The 21,345-nt window shown below is 47.7% G+C and overlaps 1 protein-coding gene across 4 annotated transcripts in view; it reads right to left on the bottom strand.

The window, feature by feature from the left end:
* LOC122371947 (Golgi resident protein GCP60-like) overlaps positions 1-21,345 on the bottom strand; it is a 64,611-nt gene that overhangs the window by 16,317 nt on the left and 26,949 nt on the right. For all 4 annotated transcript variants that reach the window (XM_043348748.1, XM_043348747.1, XM_043348750.1 and 1 more), the window contains exons 8-12: positions 20,562-20,733; positions 17,570-17,692; positions 16,828-16,952; positions 15,346-15,517; positions 14,446-14,570 (exon numbers count right to left, since the gene is read on the bottom strand). In XM_043348748.1, coding sequence (XP_043204683.1) covers positions 14,446-14,570; positions 15,346-15,517; positions 16,828-16,952; positions 17,570-17,692; positions 20,562-20,733 — 717 coding nt within the window. The remainder of the gene's footprint in view (positions 1-14,445; positions 14,571-15,345; positions 15,518-16,827; positions 16,953-17,569; positions 17,693-20,561; positions 20,734-21,345) is intronic.

Below are 21,345 nucleotides of genomic sequence, written 5' to 3'. Positions count from 1 at the left end.
TCAAGGTCAAATAATTGTTCATTCGACGCGTCTCGACGACAGGAACATGATGCTGGCAAAATCAATGTCAGGTCTTTCTTGAGTCAAAAGTTATTGCAGAAAAAAAAAACATTTGTTAAAGCGGCCATTTTTATAATTTTTGCCCTTTTCAGGCTAAACCGTTGACCAAAGGTGACTTCTGACGGCTTATTCCAGAAAGAGCGTTGAAAGAGCTGTAGGTAGAATACTACGCTTTGCCGCGACTCTGTACTTAATTGTCTGCCGAGTTCTGCGCATATTTGTTCGAAAAAAAAAAAATCGTTGAAATAGACAAAAGTTGACCTTCGGTAGCCTCTGGTGACCTGACCTTAGCAATGACCGAAGTATTTCCGTCATTATTTTAGACGCTCTTTCGAATGCCGCTTACCGAGTGTCACTATGCGGCCCCAGAGCCGAGTTAGAAGCGGGGGGGGGGGGCGTGAAAACAATCCCCCAGCGCTGCATGAAAAACTCAGACCATCAGCACGGCGCGGGTTAAATGAGTGCTATTATAACTACGACATTCGTTCGCAAACTACTCTAAAAATTCGTAACACTAAAAGTCAACCGAGGTCACCCAAGGTCTTTGACCTTGACCTGTAATTCAGTGATCTTGCCAGTTGACACCCATCCATAATCCATGGTACAAATATTATTACACATGTTGACACGATTCTAGTCACAAAAAGTATAAAATACCCCGGCAATGTGCGATAAATTACGTCAACTCGACAGTACTTGCATATATTCGTCAACCATATTATGGTAAAACATATCCGGTGTCATACAGAAGGTCGAATAGATTTGGATGGTACATGCACTGTCATTTATGCATGTATGTACCTATTTACCGATCGGATTTTGTTCATTATTGAATGCCTGTAAGTATGGAATATACGGGATTACGGGTTTTAGCACCATTTTGCGCATCCCGGAGTTGCAGTAGTGTCTTTTTTTCATGTGTTGCAAACATACCTTCCAGAAACCCATTTCTATCTGAATTCTGACATGATTTTGTGCAAAACTGTGAATAACAAACCACTGAGTCACGACAGATCCGAAAGAAGTCATCCTTACTGGTCCTTACGGAATTATTAAATATATTCATCATATCCGAAGCTATAACCAGTAACAAGGCCCCGAAACAATTACAACAAACGAACAACAAAGTTAATAACACTATGGAGTTCAAAAAGCACCAGCCTCTGAAGACGCTCACACACTGGCGTTTTCTGACACACCAGCCCAAGGTACTGTTTAAGGTCGCAACATCAGACCGTCACTTGGCCTCGAAACCTAGTAATACAGCACACCGGAGCCTCGAGCAGCCTCTCTATAGCAGTGGAGAACGACCTGGATACCATGCCAGACGTGCCCTCGACCAACCAATGAGTGCCGAGAGTTACGCAGAACAGGACGCTGCCACCCCTCACCCAAACACGCACACCCAGAACCCGACAAAACCGGTCAGATGTTTCGCAAGCTGTGTACGCTGCACGCGGCCCAACAACGGTCAGAAGACGCAACTGTCCGGTGTACAATATCCATTTCCAATGACTAATATATGGCTGAAAGAAAGAACGAATGCATGAGAGTACTGGCCAATCATGAGTAACAATGTAGACAAACTATTGAGTAATCGGAGAGAATGAGACAGGAACGGATAGAGGCGAATATCATAACATAAATCAGAAAAATCACCACCGTTGTCAAACCGAGTGACTTCAAACGACTGTGCGAGTTGCTATATAGACAGATAAATACTTAAATAATCAGTCTTTGTTGTTACATAGGACAATTTCACCACTTCATATAAGTTTTTCTGGTGAATATCACAAACAATTCAGCGTGGCACTCTTATCATAAATTTCCACACATAAGAACATCGTGGACCTGGGTCAGCTACCAAGTCACGGTGACCAACAAAAAATTAAGCGCTCAAACTTTCCACACTAACTAATGTGGTTAGCACAACAATTGCTTATGCGATAGGATGACAGATAAGTGCTTAAACGTGTCCAATGTCCATCTCAACGATGCGGATAGACTGCAAAATGACCTGTTCCAGACAGGTCATTTTGGACATTTTGGACAGACAGGACCTGACAAATCGAACCTAATGACACATTATCATCCCTAGGGCACATATGTTTAGGCATCGATTAAAAGCAATGCTGCCGTGCTTCTAACGACAGTGCTGATACATTTCTACCGGAAATAACATTGCTGCTACAGCAATTCTAGGCCACGAGATACACAGTAGCCTTGTCGGTCTCATCTTGTGTAGAAAACCCGGTAGTAGAGCGTCTTAGCACGCCACAGGCTGTACGAGTTGTCGAACTTGAGCAAATACACGCCCTGCAAGAGAAGGACGGCACTCAGTGGCGAAAATGTACCAAAGGATCAGTGACTGCTTACTCAGGTAATATGTGTGTACAGTAGGTCTATTAAAAAAGTCCCCAGCACCAGTGGGCGCTGCCTTCGCTGAGCCGAACCCCCGTCTGCCCGTCCCATATCGCGCCGGGCTCAGGTCAGGTAGGGTCAGCGGGACCGCTCGGTCCGGCCCGCGGGCGGTGGACGGGCGGCCGGTAACGCTTCCGCCAGCCAGCTGTAGAATCCAACAAACGGGACGGCCACCGCTCAGCGCAGCGAAACCGGTGTTAATGAATGGCAGTAGATGTTCATGGCCACAATGATTATGAGATAGTCATTGTTAGCCCGTGCCCCACAGGAATGCTTAGACTCTCAAGCCCTGTTGGAGTGGAAATGGGGATTGAGCATCATTCTTATAACTCAGCTTTGGGCATTTAAGTGGTATTCGAAGTAGCGTCAAAAGTAGCAAAAAGAAGAAAAGATACTTCAGCCAATTTTAGATCGGGTCAGAGCAAAAGATCATGTCACCAGAGGTCATCGATGATAAAATTTTGCTTGGACAGGGTGCGTTGCGCGCACCGGTGCTTTGTTTTGTTGGGTTAGGCCCTTTCGGTCTGACAAGACCATTGCAGAGCCGGAAGGATGATAGGAATTAGGGGGAGACATTGGTCTGGGCAGGCACCCTAGTGAGTCGCCGGGGCTGAGCCCGTCCAGAGGACAGGCCACCCAGCCCCAAGGCACTCACTGCACCCGGCTACGGGGTGCGCTCCCTCAGGAGCAGCGGTGCCGCTTCAAGGGAGCAGCCCGCATGAGATAAAGTTGCCTGTCCAGCCCGGAGGGGGGTTGCGGCGTGGAGGAGAAGGATTTCAGAATCCTGAGGATAGAAGCACGGAACGGTGAACCGGTGCATTGGGTTTCCAATTTCCATGGATGCATCAACAGACTCGGAAGCTCGTAACGCTAGTGTGGAGCCGAATTCATTTCAACCGCCGCAACAATGCATGGCAGCGCAGCGCAGCGTGCTGCAGCGCGGGGCCGTGAAACGCCGCCCACGGCTATCCATGTGTCAGGGCAATCCAACCCACTTGATGGGCTCGGCCCCAGCGGAGCATGAGGCCCAGGACTCCCGCCCAGGCCCCCTGTCTCCCCCTAATTCCTGTCATCCTTACCACTCTGAAATTGACCGAAAGAGCCTAACCTAACACAACAAGCAGCTCGTTTACCGCTATGTCTGAATAATATTGTCAGATTTAATTAAGGTCAACGGCTAAGCACGTAAATAACAGCCACTGCCATCATCGGTATTATGAGAAAACCAATTGCTTTTCCACAAACACTAAAAGTTTTAAGCTAGACTTGCATGAAATTAATTTTACCAGCGTCGTGTTCCTCTTATCAAAACGCTTCGAATGAATCAAAAGTTGATCTTTAACCCGGCCGGGCCCGGGGGGTAATCCCAACCAAAGCAGCCCGGGGGGGGGGGGCGTTTTTCGCCCCCCCCCTATCTAACTCCGTAAATAAGGAAGCTACGGAAACAAAAGCGATACCAAACGAAAGGTCCTTACGAGACGATTCAAATGCACCTAAATTTTTTGACCTTAGGTCAATTTTCAAGGTCAGAGATCAAGGTCAAAGGCCAAAACCGGCACATGTGTAGTGATCTCAAAGTACCTAAGCCTTCTAGAGGACGGCAGGTTGCATCAAACCGGCAACATTGGGTGTCAAACGAAAGAAGAGAATCTGAGGATTCTGAAAATGTGCTCCAAATCAAAGGTCAAGGTCACGCTCAAAATCGACCTCAAACATGGCACTTTTTCGCACATCTTGCGTGCTAACTTCCAAGATGTTTTGAAATGTTTTCAGTCTTATCAGTTCCCTATTTGTGGTTCATCTTACGATACAAGGCTGCTCAAAGGTCAAGGTCACAGAAGAGTATCCCTGCTAGAGGCTATTTCACTGATTCAAGTTAGTAATAATAAATAAGACAATTTTGCCATCCGGAAGCTCTAAATGAAGGCTTAGAGGAAAATAGATGCCAGATTCGTGATCAGCGGGTACAAATCCATCATAAACGACCTTTCATGTGTCAAGGTCAACCAGAGGTCATTCGAGGTCACATGAGGTCAACATGAAACTTGACCTTTTCCGAACAAAATATATATCATTCGACGCGACTTGACAAGGCGAATGCGATGGTACCACTGCCGTAGCTCTAGGACCATTTTTGTCGAAGTTATTTGCGAAAAACTAAAACCACATTTCGGGGTCGTTGACCTGACCTCTGACCTCAGGTCACCAAAGCTATTTTTCTATTTTTCTCTAGGTCAAACGCTACAAAGCCATGCTCGTAATTTGTCTTTATCTCTAAAACTCTATTTTTAGCAGCTATTTGAAGTTTGCGTCTGTGACGCCGAAGTTTGCCATGCAGGGGTCTAGAAAAATGGACCTTGTGACGTCATCAAGGGGGCTAGGTCCAAATTTTTTACTTCAGAAGATGTCAAATTGATGGGAGAAAAGGTACTGAAAGTTTCGCCTTCCTATCCCTAAGCGTTCGGGAGTTATCGCAAATATTCGCCAGGGGGCGAAAAACGCCCCCCCCCCGGGCCCGCGAGGGTTAAAGGCCATTTGAAGAATTTGGCCGATGTTCAAAGACATGACCTGACCAGAAATGGTCATGATGCATAGCAGGATATTAGATCCGTATCGTGCAACTTTACAAACACTTTAGATGATTTCATCACTTAAGCATGTCTATCAAAAATATTTATTACATGGCTCCCGTGTAAGCTGGGTGTGTGATCATGCTTACGAGTATGTTGAACGCAACTGATAATGTTCTGTTGGCCACAATTTCTATATTTAATTTATCCTCCCGGATTTCATATTTTTATTAATAACACCTTGACGATGTCGAGGGAAAAACGCTTAGGAGATTTAACAGCCTGAGATACATTCAGTATAAGGAAGGGTCAAGGGTGCAAGATTCCTTCCGTCCTCGCTATCCTCAGGAAAAACCAATCCGCATCGCCCCTAGTCTTCATGCTTCCCTCTCTGGACTGGAGGTCACCCCACCAGCCAACCTGTAGTTGATGTCGGTTCCATTCCAGGACACATAATCCTCTTCGGGTGACCGTTGGGGAGACGACTGGAACGCCCCGACAGGGCAATCGTCCCACGGGAACAGTCACGCTTCCGCAGATCACTGTCGCTGGCTCGCACAACCAAATTTCTACACCAGAGCATAGTTATGTCATAGCTCTGCAAGGGCCTTCTCAGACCGAAAAAGATGGCTCTCAACAAAACAAACAATTTTCTCATTCAGTATTGTATCTCATCAGGCACCACATGTTTTCAGACTTCAGAGTGTTTATCATGCGTTCCGTCCAAAAAAAAGCGCAGTTCAACTTTCTCCCATTGACTTTAGCGATCTCAAAATTGACTCGACCTTTCTGTCAGCAATGTCAAACTTGCAAAGTAAACGTTTCAAATACATATACTATTGCCCATTGAAATCGCTGAAGGTTCTAAAGCGATCGGTTAGTCGATGCATCTAGATATGATGAGCACGGGAACTTTCCTTGAGGTAAGGTCACTTGACGTGACCTGGTGTTATGAGCTTCAATTGAAAGACTTGGGCGGAAACAAATGGGTCATTTGAAATCTTAAAATGTTAAGATTTTAACAATAATTGCGAACACTATCCCGGCCGAATAGTGAGTGAGAAGGGAGCGATTCCCCAACCCCATGTTTAGCTCCAATAACTAGATGCCGGCAGCGCTCGTGCGTTGCCTTGGGCCAGAATTGGAGGATCCATAGCCCAATGACTTCATTAATAGCGGCTGCGCCATGCCATCTTTCTGTTTCTAATAGCGTGTGTCTAGTTCTATCAGTGTACCGACTTTTGTGTCGCTAGATCGACGTTTCCCGGGATCAGAGGATCCCTCGTCAAAACCGTTATCCGCCCCCCGCACGCGCAGTTTGCACCACTCGGATATTATCTCGCCGGAATGTCGTGATCAAATGTATTCTTCTTATGACCTGCAAGTTTTGAACCAGTTAGAGCTGCCGTTTACCCTGCAGGCGTGGCAACGTACGAAGGGGTGCAATCGGCTTGCACGTGCATAGCTCATGCACCACAGAGTTTAGCTCAACCAAATGTGCATTATTTTGGAGGCCTTGCCTGGGACTACCATTGAACCGATTTTGAGGTTGATAGCTTAAAATTTCTTTGAGCCAAAGGACCTCACGTCAAAACGGTTTTCCGACCCCAGCACGTGCAGCCTGCACCCCTCGCAGACGGTGACCCCCCTGGAAACTGGTTCAAGGTGTTACCGATGTGTCCCGCCAGTGTGGCTTTGCCCGTGACCTCGGGTTGACCTGTAGCCTTGACAAAAAATTTCGTGTCACCGAAACTTTGAAGCGGAATAGCATGTGCCACGAAGCACCGAGCGAACCGAGGCCAGCACCAAAAGTTTACCTCGCCGGAGACGAATCAAACGGTCCCACTTTCGTCCCGATCGGTCCACCCATTTTGACTCCAGGTCCAAAAAAGCTTGGACAAACTCACTCACATACATACTCACTCACTGACAAACAGGTTCAGCCGAACTTTTTTCAGCGACCCACCAATGGGAATTTCCGGATGCAAAAGCATGCTATCGCATGCTTTTGATCCTCCAATTCTGGATTGAGCTAACTGCTAGAGCCTCGCGGAAAAAAACGAGCGTTTGCGTCGTTACGTGACGCAGCGACTGTTACCCCATTTTAAAATATCAGTGACCTCTTAGGGCAGGTCAAGGGCCCCACGGCACTGGATCGGTTTTTGGTGAAAAACTTCGCAAAAAAATGGTCGCATTATCGTCATTTTGATACAATCGTGTTTTCTGTTCTCAGACGCGTCGATTTATATGCTTTTTTGCTTAGGTGAAGCAATTTAGGATGTTTAGGTCAATGTCATGTTAGGGCAACACAGGTCACGAAGCTGTTGAAAGGAGGACATGTTGCATAACATTTGATTCGGCAAGTCTTGCAGAGTCCATTGATGGCTGTCCCGACTGGCTAGCTCATTTTGATCGGGAGTTATTGACGAAGCACTCCTATTGACGAGCACTCCGTCACGCAAGGTGAACAATGCAAAAGTGAAGCAGTAAACCTTGCCAAGAATGTATGAAGTCACGATTTCATGTGCTTGAGGTATAGTTTTAGGTCATTTCCGACGCCAAATTAACAGTTTCCATATTTTCCCATTATGCTTATATGAGACTAAGTGCATTACGGATTTGCATCATTTTATAACCGACAACCGTGCAGTCTGCAGAGGTTTACTTAAGACGTCATAGTTAAGTGACCTGACATGAAAACGTGGTTGATTTCAAATGATCCGGCTTAAATCAAATGTAAGGCATATGAAATGTCAGCCTTCTATCATCAGTGTGCTTTGAGCTACCACAAAAAAATACAAGGTGGCGGCGTCCACCCCTTTTTCTCGGCCGGCGAGGGTTAAACCTCGCTTCGAATTATTGCAGATAATGATGCGACCGAAAACAAAGTATTTATCTGTGTCTAGAACGGCCGCTGACTTGTTGGACAAGATCTCCAATCCTAATTTGCTAGATGGGAATAAAATACTCGGCATATGATACATATATACCCCTCGATTTGCCCTCGCGCTAAGTCAATTCTAATCATCACTGTCGCTTTTTTATCAGAGATGATGTCGCCGCTCAACGGGTTGTTTTGTTTGCTTGCTTGCGTTGAATGGTCATTACGGATTATTGAAGGATTATGATATACATAATAGGAATGGGGCAAGTGAGGATATGCACTGCAGTGCAGGTGTTTAATTTAGATCACAAAGGCATCATTTCCGGCATCGTGCAGTCACTATCTTCCCCTCCTCTGCACTGCGGCATCGCTGCGCCCCACACACGGCGTCCTCACTCCACGGCCGGCCGCCGCCAACTGACCCACTCGCCGGGCGCCGCGACCTGACCCGTGTCACTGCCGCGGCCTGCGCAATAGAGTCGGGGCTGGAATCCGGGGGTTCGGCCGGCCGGCCGCCTCTGGAGCGGGGGACTTTTTTAGTAGACCTACTGTACTGCTGGCAGTGTAGGGTAGGTAAAACATGCAAGCATGACATCAGTTTGGCAGAAGGAGTGCAATCCCACAGTTCCAGGGTGTTTAAATTTGAGTGTAACAGCCAGTGAACTTTCACTTGTTAGATATTCTAATTATAAGCAGAAGGACGGGGAGGGAGGCCATTAACATAAACCATCTGAGGGGCACATCGATGTTGTATTAGCTAAAAAGGTCCAAGGAACAAGGAAATAAACACGAAAGAAAATAAATTGAAATAGGTGATTGTTTGATTTAGCGATTGACTAGATGATTGAGTGATAGAGTGACTGATTAAGTGAATGCGTAAATTACTCAAAGATAGGGGGATAGGAGAAGGCGGCATCTTCCCAATAGGCGTTCGCAATGAATATACGCCAATTACTGGACGACAATTTAGCGACCAGATGCGGCTGAGAGCTGGCCCTATCCGGCTCCCAGTGCTCTCGGTGTGGCGGCGCGCTGGCCGGGCAGTGCGGAGGCCGCGCCCACCGCCGGCCGGCCGCGGTGGTGCGACCCGGGCGGACATATACCAGACGGGAAGCCAAACTGTAAACACAACCACCCCAGAAACTGAACTGTTCCGGGAAATCACCGTGGCGCCACGGGCAACGTCCGCCCGCCCGCCCGCCCGCAGCCGCGGTCCGGCACCACTGTGCCAGGCGGCGGCTCATAGCTGGGCGAGTGCAGAGTTGTAGAGAGTTAACAACATAGCCGGACGAGTGGAGAGTTATAGAGTTAACAACATAGTCGGACGAGTGGAGAGTTATAGAGAATTAACAACAAACCGGACGAGTGGAGAGTTAAAAAGAGTCAACAACATAGCCGGACGAGTGGAGATTTACAGTTCGGGGACGGGCTACAACCGACAACAACGGAATTCTACATGTACGTCGGATTATTTGGATGCATTACCACTCGGGGTCTCGAGTCCGGCCAATGCGCGCACAGGGATCGAATGCCAATGCAAAGCCGGGCTGCTGGACAGAGAAGGGTGGAGTTATTACGTAAGATAGGCCGAGTACGGATCAATTTACCGTCCCAGAGTTGTTTGTTTGTCTGCGTCCTGTGTATCGGAGTTAGAGGTCAACAGCCTCAGCTGAAGGTTAAAGATTCGGTGGGGATTTAGTGCAATAGAGTGACTGATTAAGTGAATGCGTAAATTACTCAAAGATAGGGGGATAGGAGAAGGCGGCATCTTCCCAATAGGCGTTCGCAATGAATATACGCCAATTACTGGACGACAATTTAGCGACCAGATGCGGCTGAGAGCTGGCCCTATCCGGCTCCCAGTGCTCTCGGTGTGGCGGCGCGCTGGCCGGGCAGTGCGGAGGCCGCGCCCACCGCCGGCCGGCCGCGGTGGTGCGACCCGGGCGGACATATACCAGACGGGAAGCCAAACTGTAAACACAACCACCCCAGAAACTGAACTGTTCCGGGAAATCACCGTGGCGCCACGGGCAACGTCCGCCCGCCCGCCCGCCCGCAGCCGCGGTCCGGCACCACTGTGCCAGGCGGCGGCTCATAGCTGGGCGAGTGCAGAGTTGTAGAGAGTTAACAACATAGCCGGACGAGTGGAGAGTTATAGAGTTAACAACATAGTCGGACGAGTGGAGAGTTATAGAGAATTAACAACAAACCGGACGAGTGGAGAGTTAAAAAGAGTCAACAACATAGCCGGACGAGTGGAGATTTACAGTTCGGGGACGGGCTACAACCGACAACAACGGAATTCTACATGTACGTCGGATTATTTGGATGCATTACCACTCGGGGTCTCGAGTCCGGCCAATGCGCGCACAGGGATCGAATGCCAATGCAAAGCCGGGCTGCTGGACAGAGAAGGGTGGAGTTATTACGTAAGATAGGCCGAGTACGGATCAATTTACCGTCCCAGAGTTGTTTGTTTGTCTGCGTCCTGTGTATCGGAGTTAGAGGTCAACAGCCTCAGCTGAAGGTTAAAGATTCGGTGGGGATTTAGTGCATTCAGTGTGCATTGTGCGATCCTGAGAACCGTACCGACATTTATACAAGTGTTTTCTGTCCTGACATAATGTTTATAGCTGTTGGTGACCAGACCCTCAGATACACACGAAGTGTGGGCGTTTAACTCTAGGAAGAAGTACAAGAGTAAAAAACGCTTATATAATGATCGGTGATGTAAACAGATATCAGTGTCACTTATATCGACGGTATAATATCTATAAAATTAAGTTATAAACGTTCAGAACACCTCTAATTACTTGATTTCGCTTCCTGGCCCCTACCACTTCTGGAAACGTCCAAAACAAAAAATGATAGGCTTTCAATTTCATCAGTACTCAGCAGCATTTCTTTAAACGAACCATAACTTTCACTTTAACAATAGCTATAAGAAACACTAAGCAACATGAAAAGCGAAAGTCCGTTCGAATGAGTCGAATGACTTTTGGTACGATTTCAGTTCAGCTCGCATAAAGTAAACGGAAAAACCCACAACAAATGACACATTTAGCCAGAACGTTCAGTCCATTCACCGTAATAAGTTAACCTCAATCTGCATTCATTCCGGAGAATTAGCGCGCGGACCAACTCGCCAAAGACGCCTCAACTCTCCCCCAAGAGGACGTCCCTGTTGACGTGACCACGGTCTACCGAGCTGCGGCGAGACTCGCGCGTGCCCGTACCACCAGCCAGTGGCCTCCTGGCTGGTACCGCACGCTGATGGAGGGGCGTCCCCCGCCGCCGGTTCGTGGATCCAACAGGCTGGACGCGGTGGAGACCCACCAACTACGAGCAGGACACTGGTCCGGGTCAGCCCAGTACCTGCACAGAATCGGGCGGCACCCATCGCCGGAGTGCGCCCAGTGCAGTGATCGGGGATGCCGGGCAGGATGGTGCCGCGCCTGCGGCGAAGAGGCCGACACCCCGGACCATGTCCTTTTGCGGTGCCCGGCGCTGATGAACGCCCGGCTCCGCATCTTCGGCACCATCTTCCCGAGCCTGAGCGACGTGCGACGGGACGACGCGGTGGCGGCCCTGGCGAGGGTCGCCAGGCACCTCAAGAGCCGTTAGGCTACAGCTCGCCAGAGCCTGGAGGGACAACACAACAACAACATCTGCATGTGCATGAATGTTTGAACTAATGACGAGCCTGCAAAACGCAGTTAGAAAGTCCGGGAGCGAGGCAGTGTACAGGGTGTCCCAGAATTACCCGGACATTTATTTTCTGGCTAAAAGTACGATTGCGCTCGATTCTAATGATATACAAGCATCATACTTTTATAAGATATCCCTTAGCTATCGAGCTTGGGGACTGTGTGCTTTTGGTGACCGGTAACGACTCGAGTCAAGTATTATCCAGAGTCAAGTAAGAGTAGTCCTTTTCCGTTTTCAGCTTAACCCGGCAGTTGCTGGGGTATTTCGCCACCCACCGTTTGCTGGGGGGGGGGGGGGGGCGTTAAACGCCCCCAGCCGATAACTCGAGAACCAATAGGCGCAGCGAAACGCACGGGCGGCAAACGAAAGAACGCGACGAGACGCTTCAGATGAGTACTTTAAAGTTGAATTTTGAGGTCACAGGTCAGGTCAAGGTCAGGTCGAACACCTGAAATCGGGCTTTCAGTAGCATGGACTTCAGGACTTCGCAATGGGCGCCTCTCGTCATAAACTCTACCAAAACGGTGCACAATCCATCATATAAGGCCTACAAGAGTGTCAGCTCCATGCAGGGGTCAGTCAAGCATAGGTCAGGGTCAAGGTCAGGTCAACCGGGCAGTCACATATCCCCGAAAATAAAAACTGATATTCGCAGCCTGTGACACATGTTTTATGGGTAATTTGGGGCGTAGAACACGATGGTGACATTCATTTTATCATATGTGTACGTGTTTGGCTAAAAAAAGTTCAATTTAAGAAATTCATGTATCATGGTCGTGAAGTAGTCACGAGAAATTGCCAAGATTCAGTTCAAGATTTTGGAAAATGCGGAACGATAATCAATAATCGAAGATAGCCATTTGATTCTTCATGGTATTGGCAGTCTAATGGCGTTTACGGCATGTCGATATGTCTATTCTGTGATTTTATATGATTTTTTTGAACATATGCCGTTTTTGGTCGAAAACTCAGAAATCATGACGTCACTAAAACCTCGATATCTCAAAAATTTTCCGACCGATTTTTTTGAAACTTTGACACAATAAACTTCAATCAATTCCCTACAGGTACCCAAAATTTGGCGCGCCTGCGGAGCGCCGTTTTTATGCTATGGCCCGGCGAAAAAAGTGGGGGCGTTTAACGCCCCCCCCCCAGCAACTCGCGGGTTAAGCCACTAATAGGCAACCATGGTGAATCAACTCCCGTTTTCAACTTTGTAAACGGACTTTCGGCATGGTTTTTGCTGGAGAGCTTCAGCAGCTCATCTGCAAGCAGTCAGGATTGAGCAAAGCGCAATTGTATCAGCTAACGAAGCCAGAGAGAGCAAGAGATAAACCTGATTGACAAGCTTGGGCTCGGCCAATAAGGGCCATGCACCAGTTGTCAAACGGGTGGTTGCTTGTCATGGACAACAAACGTCACTGATCTAGCTAAAAACTAGCTAAACGATAGATCAGGATTATCTAAAGAACATCAGTCTACTTTCCACCACTATCTTCGCAAAATTTTGGAATTTGAGGTCCCTCGCCTGAAAAATATGCGAAAACTACGGGAAAAGCAGCGAAAATCACTACAATTCATCCCAAAAATATAACATATACAACAAAAAATTATATTGAAGCACACTTTGTGGTCTAACGAAGGTATTCTGTCATTTGAACCGCCCGAAAAAGGCGTGTGTGAACGTCAGATGGCTACAAAGCCACAACAGCAGAGACGGCCAGGCACCCGTCGAAAATCAAATTGTGAGACATTTTGAGCCACCGTGCACTCATTCGGCTTGATATGATGGCCCAACGACAGCCGTTAGCACAGAGTACTACTGCGGTAATATTCTACCAGTAAAAAACTGGATGCCGTAAACCAAATGGCCATGAACGGGTTTGTTTTGGAAACCAAATCTGTTGGAAGCCAAAGGTCCCACCATGTTCAGACATGGAGCTTCTCCACTTCAGATGTAGAAAACGCGGCAAAAGTGGTGTAGGCAGCAATTTTTGTTTTGGGGGGATAATGCCTTATGACCTGGGAACACTTTGATGTTAATTGTTAAGTTTATCTTATATGATCGTATTATCCTCCAGCAACAGATCAAAGAAAACAGGCCTTCACCCGGTTTCGGGAGAGCCGTAAAACAACTGAGACCAGCAATGGCTGGCATTTTCAATCATTATCGGCTGATCTTGTAACAAGCGTATCTATTGCATGTGCTATTTCACAGCCACCCTAGTTGACTATATAGGACGATAAAAAGAAAAAAGCGCAATCATGTTTGCCTTATTTTATACGCTAATTAACAATGTCCGGGTAATTCTGGGACACCCTGTATGTGTGGGCTGGTGAGGATCGTAATTCGAGTGAGTATTGACCACGTTACGTTTCGGGCAGCGGAGATGATCAGCAGCCTTAGAAGGAACTAACAAAAAATATTTTCAACAAATAATTGCACAAGCGTCCAAAGCTTTGGCGATGACATTTGTGCCACAACCCGGTTATTTTTCCGCCTAAATATTACCGTAAGGATCCTGCACCACACACAAATGAAATAACCAACGTAATACACCAGGGAATATCGTCCATTGCACACCGCATAAATACAGAACTCGAGCAGATCCTGATTCTGTAAACACGACGCTCTCTCAGCCGATCTCCGGCTGATGGAGCGAAAATGGGTTCATTTGAACCGATCGGAGCATTGAACTCCATCCGGATGATGGAGCGAAGTTGTCTCAGCCGACCTAGCTCGGTGACCCAGCCGCGCGGACCACCACCCCGCTGTACGCCAATCGGTCCATATGTGCGCACCTCGTGGGCGGGGAACCGGTGTGAGCCGGCGTAGACGTGCAGGTGACAGTCGCGCCGGTACACGGGTACCACGCAGCTGGTCCGGGCGGTGTGGTTCTCCGCTACCTGTCCCGGCGACGACACGGCTGGTGGGGAGATGAGTGTAAGATGTTAGAAGACAGAGAAAGGTAAGCAACATGACTCACTGGGCGTCAGATGGGGGTGCTCACTCATCATTGTAATGGAAGAGATGGGAGCTTACACAATACACACGGCAGTAGAGACGTAGACCAAATCACTTTCAGACGCAAGCGCAAAAATACAAACATAACCTAGAGAACATTGCACCACATAGCAACATGCTTTCACAATATTTAAATTTTCGTGATCTGCAAAAAAGAAGATTTAACCAGACCTCACTCCGAAGAGATTACAACGCAAAAGACCGCAGATGTCCAAAAACCGAAAAGTGACAGGTTGCAGCGATACAGCTAAAGTGCGTCGGACCTATATATAGTAAGTCGGGCCCCAAACAATCCACTTTGTGTCAACATTGCGTAACCCTATCTAAATGCAGCGATCTGTTTTTGATATACCGGTTCCATCCCTTTCCTTCTCTGCATTGTGCAACTATTATTCCGAGAAGCCTCAGCGTGGTTTACAATATATGACCGACGACCTTGCAGGAACAACTCAGCCTTAGCATAACCACCAAACGAGAGACAACATGTTACAAATACGCAACCACGAATGAGAAATGCCATCAATGACCGCAATAATTAATCCATCTCTTATCCATGACTTCAGAACTTCGAAATTATTCGTCAAAATTGCAGTCACGCATGAAGAACAGAAGAAGGTCTCTTGAAACTACACAGCAGCTCATAGATGCAGCTACCTCCAGCCCGCCTTTTCACTCACCTCCCTCTTCCCCCGGCGGTTGTTCTTCGTCAGCTCCTTCGCTGACCTCCACAGTGACCTCGTACTGCGTCGTGGGCCCCCACTCGAACCAGACGCCGAAGCCCAGGTCGAACCCGTCGGTGGCGAACTCCCAGAACAGACAGGTGCCGTCTGCGCGCGCGGGGACTCGTACCTGCGGGCAGGGGGAGGGGAGATTCAACGTTAGCGAGGCAGGAGGCGAGAAGGCACGATGCTGGGGAAACGGCACTCCTGTGCGGAGGGAAGGACACCATAGAGAGCGACAGTTAGACACCAATTACTGAGAGGTTTGACTGAAATTTGTAGAATCGGAATCAAATGCAGCTTTCAGGGTTAAAATGTTGGTACACTGTGCTCGGCAGTTCCATTACGCATCATTCCGAACACCAGGTAAATATTCACTCAGCCAGCAACCACGCATACGCGATACACCAGTAGCTGCGCAGGACAAAACCCCCGCCTGGCGACAAAGTAGCGATCAAAGGGCAGTTGCCACTAGGTCACCGTGTCGCCCTTGACAGCGAGGCAGCCGGCGAGTGATCTGTCCCTGGGACACACCGTAAGCCATGGACGGGGCTTATTGTAATGGATCGTAACGTCGGCAGCCTTGGTGAAGAGCGTGAAAACTCTGAGCGCTGGGAGTATTTGTTTATCTATTAATCCTCCCATAACATAGGTAGGTGCTGAGTAGCGTCATCGATCAAGCTGAAGCATTAGCCTCTCCACTACGCTAATTTGCTTAAATGGTAGAAAACTTTTAAAAAGAGATAAATGCCGCATCTTGACAAAGCGGCGACTTCCTTCAAAACACCAAACTAGACCATACACTGATGAGTCAACAGAAATTCGAGCAAGATTGTTAGAGCATTGTTTCAACTCCCTTAGAACTACCAGTGGCAAATCGTTCGAGCCAACGTGAGCTGTGCAAATGCTTAGCGGCGGATCCCATAGCTGCTGGAAGCAGAACAGTATGAAATGTATATCCCACGTGGCATCCATTCCGCGGCCCCTGTCTTCCAGAGTCACAAAACGTCCGGTTACCAGTGGCAGTTACATAATCCCGATGGCCAGAATACCAAGAATACGGAGACAAACAGGCTGATACGACCTTCACCCAGGCTTTTTCTCGAAACCCCTTCCCGCCAGTGCGTTCTGTGTTTCAGTGACAGAACACCTCGCTTTGCTGTCGAGACGTCCCAGTGGAGTCGCCACAGACACTCCAACGGCCCTCCGACAGGGGCGAGATCGGAGTGTTATACCGACTTCCACCGTTCATCCGAGAGGCTAGGTCGGGGTGTTCTACCGACTTCCACCGTCCCTCCGAGAGGCTAGGTCGGGGCGCTCTTTGTGTCCCCCTCCGGAGCCCTCCGAGCAGAGCATTGAACTCTACCGACCGGTTGACGCATGCTAACATCCACCACATCACGAGACCTGTGCCCGTATTCACGCTACCACGCCACCTACCGTGACCACCTGTCCCTGTCCGACGGTCTGCACCCCTCTGGTCCGTTCCGAGCGTATGGTCGCCTTAAACTGCTCCAGGTCGCCGCGAATCCACATCTTGGCCTCAGCCAGCCGGCGGATGTCATCTGAAGCACAGGGAGGACACCGTCGTCAGCTGTATGTACAATCATAGCCGCTGTGTGCACAGACAGTGTATGATGACCTTCAATCGGTTTCTTTACGCACAGTAAGTACACTTCTTTGTAGCACCATCGCCGTTCTATAAGACACGATGGTGAATGTTGTATATTTGCCGGTGGATGCGTATAACACGTGCCCTCGTTAGATAACGAGGGTATTTAGAGCGCTAGTGTGACACCATTTCGTGATCCACCATGCGGGATTTGCGAAATACCAGCCTGACCATCGATAACGTCGGCGACAATGGGTCACTATAAAACTTGGAAGTTACATTACAAGCATAAATACGAGCTATGAAACTTTTTGAATGATGAAAATCAAATTTGTAGTTTCGAAGATAAAAAGGTCGACAACAAACAGTCCAAAAGTTGCGGCACAAAATTTCCTCAACAGAAAACGGATTGTCATTTACAAAGCGACATTAGCCTGACTCTGATCCGAGTTTAACCTTCTGCTCGACATGTGCGAGTAAGGCAGCCCCAAAAACGGCAAAATCCGTCCTGAGACGGGTGAAAAAAAATGGGTGAAAATAAGGGTGAAACCCGCCCTGAGAGGTGCTCACCGTCTTTCAGTTGACCGCTGTCATCTGAAGCATCTGTTTCCGACGGAGATGTAAGTTGTGGGACATGGGTGGTGCTTTCTGCGTCCAGTCTTCTCTGCCCGTCAGGCGACATACTGTCCCCGTCTGTAATAAAACAATGTCTGTGAACGAGCATAATCACGCATTTTGACACTAGGAACCAGGTCCACATTCGTACACCGTAGACCAGTCTCAAGAGCTCGTCAGAGCCTCAGATGTCAGTAGAGACGAACTTCCACGTGTCCGAGTCTCCTCAGCTCGTATTGCACCCCACCAGGGTCGAAAACAAGGCACTCAGGCTCTAAAAAATGGAACAGCCTATCATATAATCATATACTGATATGATCCATTCGTAACACAAACAATCCCGGGGGTGTCATTCCGATCCGTCATCATTTCTAATGTTCTCTAATTATTGTTAATCATATTTTCTTTCGAAGAGGCAACTGCCATTATCGTACTACTACTATCATTAGCCATCAAAAAGGGCCAACCAGCGCTTCAACATGCTACTGAAAAACTCATGTGAGAGCGCTAGTGAAATTCCTCTGAAAAGACTGAAACACTCCTGATGCTCACAGAATTCTTTCAGTAGTTCAATCGCACCACCCTTACACTCCGCAATATCTCCTACGAATCTGAATTGTGGATGAGGTCGCCAGTGCTCACTAAATATCAGTCAGTGACAATGCTGAACGCCAGGCTCAGGCGCGGACCGTTGCAACGTACCAATATAAATTTTCAAGAACGTCAACGAGATGCGCATCGATACTCAGTGAAAGGAAAACTGAGATTAAGTGAAATGAAATGCAACGCCTCCGGTTACAGAACGGTTGAGCACTAAGGAGCAGCATGCTACTTGGTGAGAAAGATAAACTTTCTGAGTTTTACGAATGAGCGATAGCGTTAGAGATAGACAACCGCCCTTTTTACCCCTCGCCCCGTTGGGGGGGGGACCATTTTGGCCCCCCTGTGGTTTTTCCTGAATAGCAAGAAAACGGCGGCGCGCAGCGCCGCCAAATTTTCAGTACCTTTCCGGGCATCAATTTGACACCTTCACACCAAATTTCAAGTCTTAGGTCACCTTAGGTCAGGAGGTATTGAGGTCAAACTGAGGTCATGTTCGAGCAAAAATGAGCAAAAAACATGCAATCTCGAAACGCTCACCAAATCTACAGTTATTAAGCAATTTCAAAGTTCTTTATATGGTCTAGTAGACAAAAAGCGGCGCTACAAAACTGCTATCTCGGATTTTCAAAATTTTGGGTTTTTGACCCAAAAATTCAAAAAATTGATTTTTTTAGAAAAACTAAAAAAAAATCCAAAATTTTTCCGAATTTCGAAAAAAACGGAATATATGTGATAGTCCCTGCCCTCTTCTATATACATACCAAATTTCAGATCGATATCTCGTTTTTTGGCCAAGTTATGGCGAAAAAACTGTTCAAAAATGATGACGTCAAATTTTTTAACTCAATTTTTAGCGATTCTAGACCACGTACGGCAAAACAAAGACCACCATTGAACTTTCCGTGACGAGCTGCATCGATTCGATACCCATTTTATGCAAAAATATTAACTTTGAAATTTGACCTAATTTGACCTGACCTTGACCTGACCTTGACCAAAACGTGACCTAAGCTGGCCCCAAAGGCTGCCTGACCCACATAATCGCATTTGTCATGTAAAATGGACCATAAAACATGTATCACACGATACATTCATATTGTGACCCCCCAGTGACCTCTGTGACCTGACCTGGTATCAGTGACCTCAAATAGCAAAATATGTGTTTGAAGAGCATTTCCCCATCGATGATTTTCAATGAAATGCATTTTACTCGATTTTACAACGCATTTCTTGAAATGCCTGTAAACGGTGAAAATTGGACCTTTGACCTGACCTGTGACATCATTGGTTTGACCTAGGTCAATAAAATTGGGTCACAAGGTAGTTCCCTGATAGGGCTATCCAACAGCGTTTGCCGCTTGTCGCTAGGTTGCGTGGTTCTCGAGATCTTAGGGGGGGGGGGGCAAAATGCCCCCCCCCCAACGGGGCGCGTTGCTCGGCAGAGCCCAACGGGGCGCGGGTTAAACTCGGCAACGTTATGTCACAGGGATGCGTGCATTTTACTGTGTATAAGCGCGTGTAAAAATAAGAAACACTGACAAAGATGAAATGCGTAGACGCTGTAACGCCTACTGTCATCAACACATGCACAAAAATTTTATTCAAAATTAAACCTAACTTAGAATCCAAGCAATCGCTGTGCCTGTCGCAATGAGGTCGGAGCCATGACTGCTGCGTATTTACGTCTAGCCAAGTACGCCAGCTCTCATAAGCACAACACAATCCGGTCCAAACCAGTACAATTCCAGAGACGCCGACCAATTACTCGAAGCTTGTTTCATTTCCTTAGGTTATATCAGTTTGTAAAGTATCCGTATACAAAATGATCAAACACAGACGAGGCGGTTTCTCGCAATCGCTGGAGAGAAGCCAGATAGGCGGAGAGTATTGTATGTACCTACGGACGGACGGACAGGAGGACACAGGGGTGGGAGGAAACGCTGCTGACGATAACAGCAGTTCCCTGGAAACGTGGCCCGCGCCACCCGCCACTCGTTCCGTTCACAGAAGGAGAGCGGGACGGGGCCGGGCCACACATTCCCGACAGTGACATGTGTGTACCCTGACATGTGTTTTTGTTCCCGAAGTTTATTCGATGGGCGTGTAGTGTGACAATTTATAAACATAATAATTACTTTTTTGGAAAACAGACCAGTTGCACCTGGCCGTACAAAACTTTTTTTGGGGGGATGGGGTAAATATATGCCTATTCAACGTCCCATACACCTGGCAGATAAAACGGATACCGAAAATGGCGCGAGGCCGAAGGCATGGAATGCAACCATTCTGCAGTAGTTGTGCATAAAACCAAGCATGGAAACCCAAAAGTATTTCGCTGTATCACCTGGGACTCGATCGGAGGCTGTCACGGGGTCCGCGGCCTGCTGCTGCTGTTCCTGCTGTTGTTGCTGTTGACGTTCCTGCTGCTGTTGCTGCTGGCGGTGCTGGTGCTGGTACAGCTGCTGCATGTACTGCTGATAGTGCTGCTGCTGCAGCTTCCGTATCAAAACCGCTTGCTGAAATACAACAGATGCATAACTGTCGCAGCACCCTCACAACAAAACGGAAGGACGGAGAGAACGCAACAAAACGGAGAGAAAGTTTTCGTTCCTCATTTATCATTTATTCAGATCCACACAAAAAACGGCTGAGAATGCGTCGATAATTGAACTATAGTAGCAATCAGACTGTGTAAAATGTGATCGGATATAAGTATGTTGTCTTCATAGGCTGGTAGGTAAATATGACTCATCGACCAAATTTGCAGATGTGAGGAAATACATATATGAGCGAACCGTCACAGATCGTTTGAAAGTTACAACATATCAACTGAAAAAGTTAGCTCTTCAAGTGACCACAATCGTGCAGATCTTTCAAGCGTCCCCTTTCAAGTTTCAATCTAATGATCTAGCCAAAACTTCTTAGACATCCTGGCGTCAGTATTGAAGCTAACCCGCGCCCCTTAGGGCTATCGGCGGAACCTACCACCCATAGGAAGGGGGGAGGCGTTTCGGCCCCCCTAAGATCTCGGAAATTTAACGGCCGATTTTCAAAATTCAAACGGTGTTCGATAATCCTACCGGGGAACTACCTTGTGACCGAATTTCATTGGCCTAGGTCAAACCGAT

The sequence above is a fragment of the Amphibalanus amphitrite genome, unplaced genomic scaffold (genome assembly GCF_019059575.1).
Source record: "Amphibalanus amphitrite isolate SeventyFive unplaced genomic scaffold, NRLGWU_Aamphi_draft 001296F_arrow, whole genome shotgun sequence".
In the NCBI taxonomy this organism is placed as follows: Eukaryota; Metazoa; Arthropoda; class Thecostraca; order Balanomorpha; family Balanidae; genus Amphibalanus; species Amphibalanus amphitrite.
This window is presented reverse-complemented; position numbering and strand designations above follow the sequence as displayed.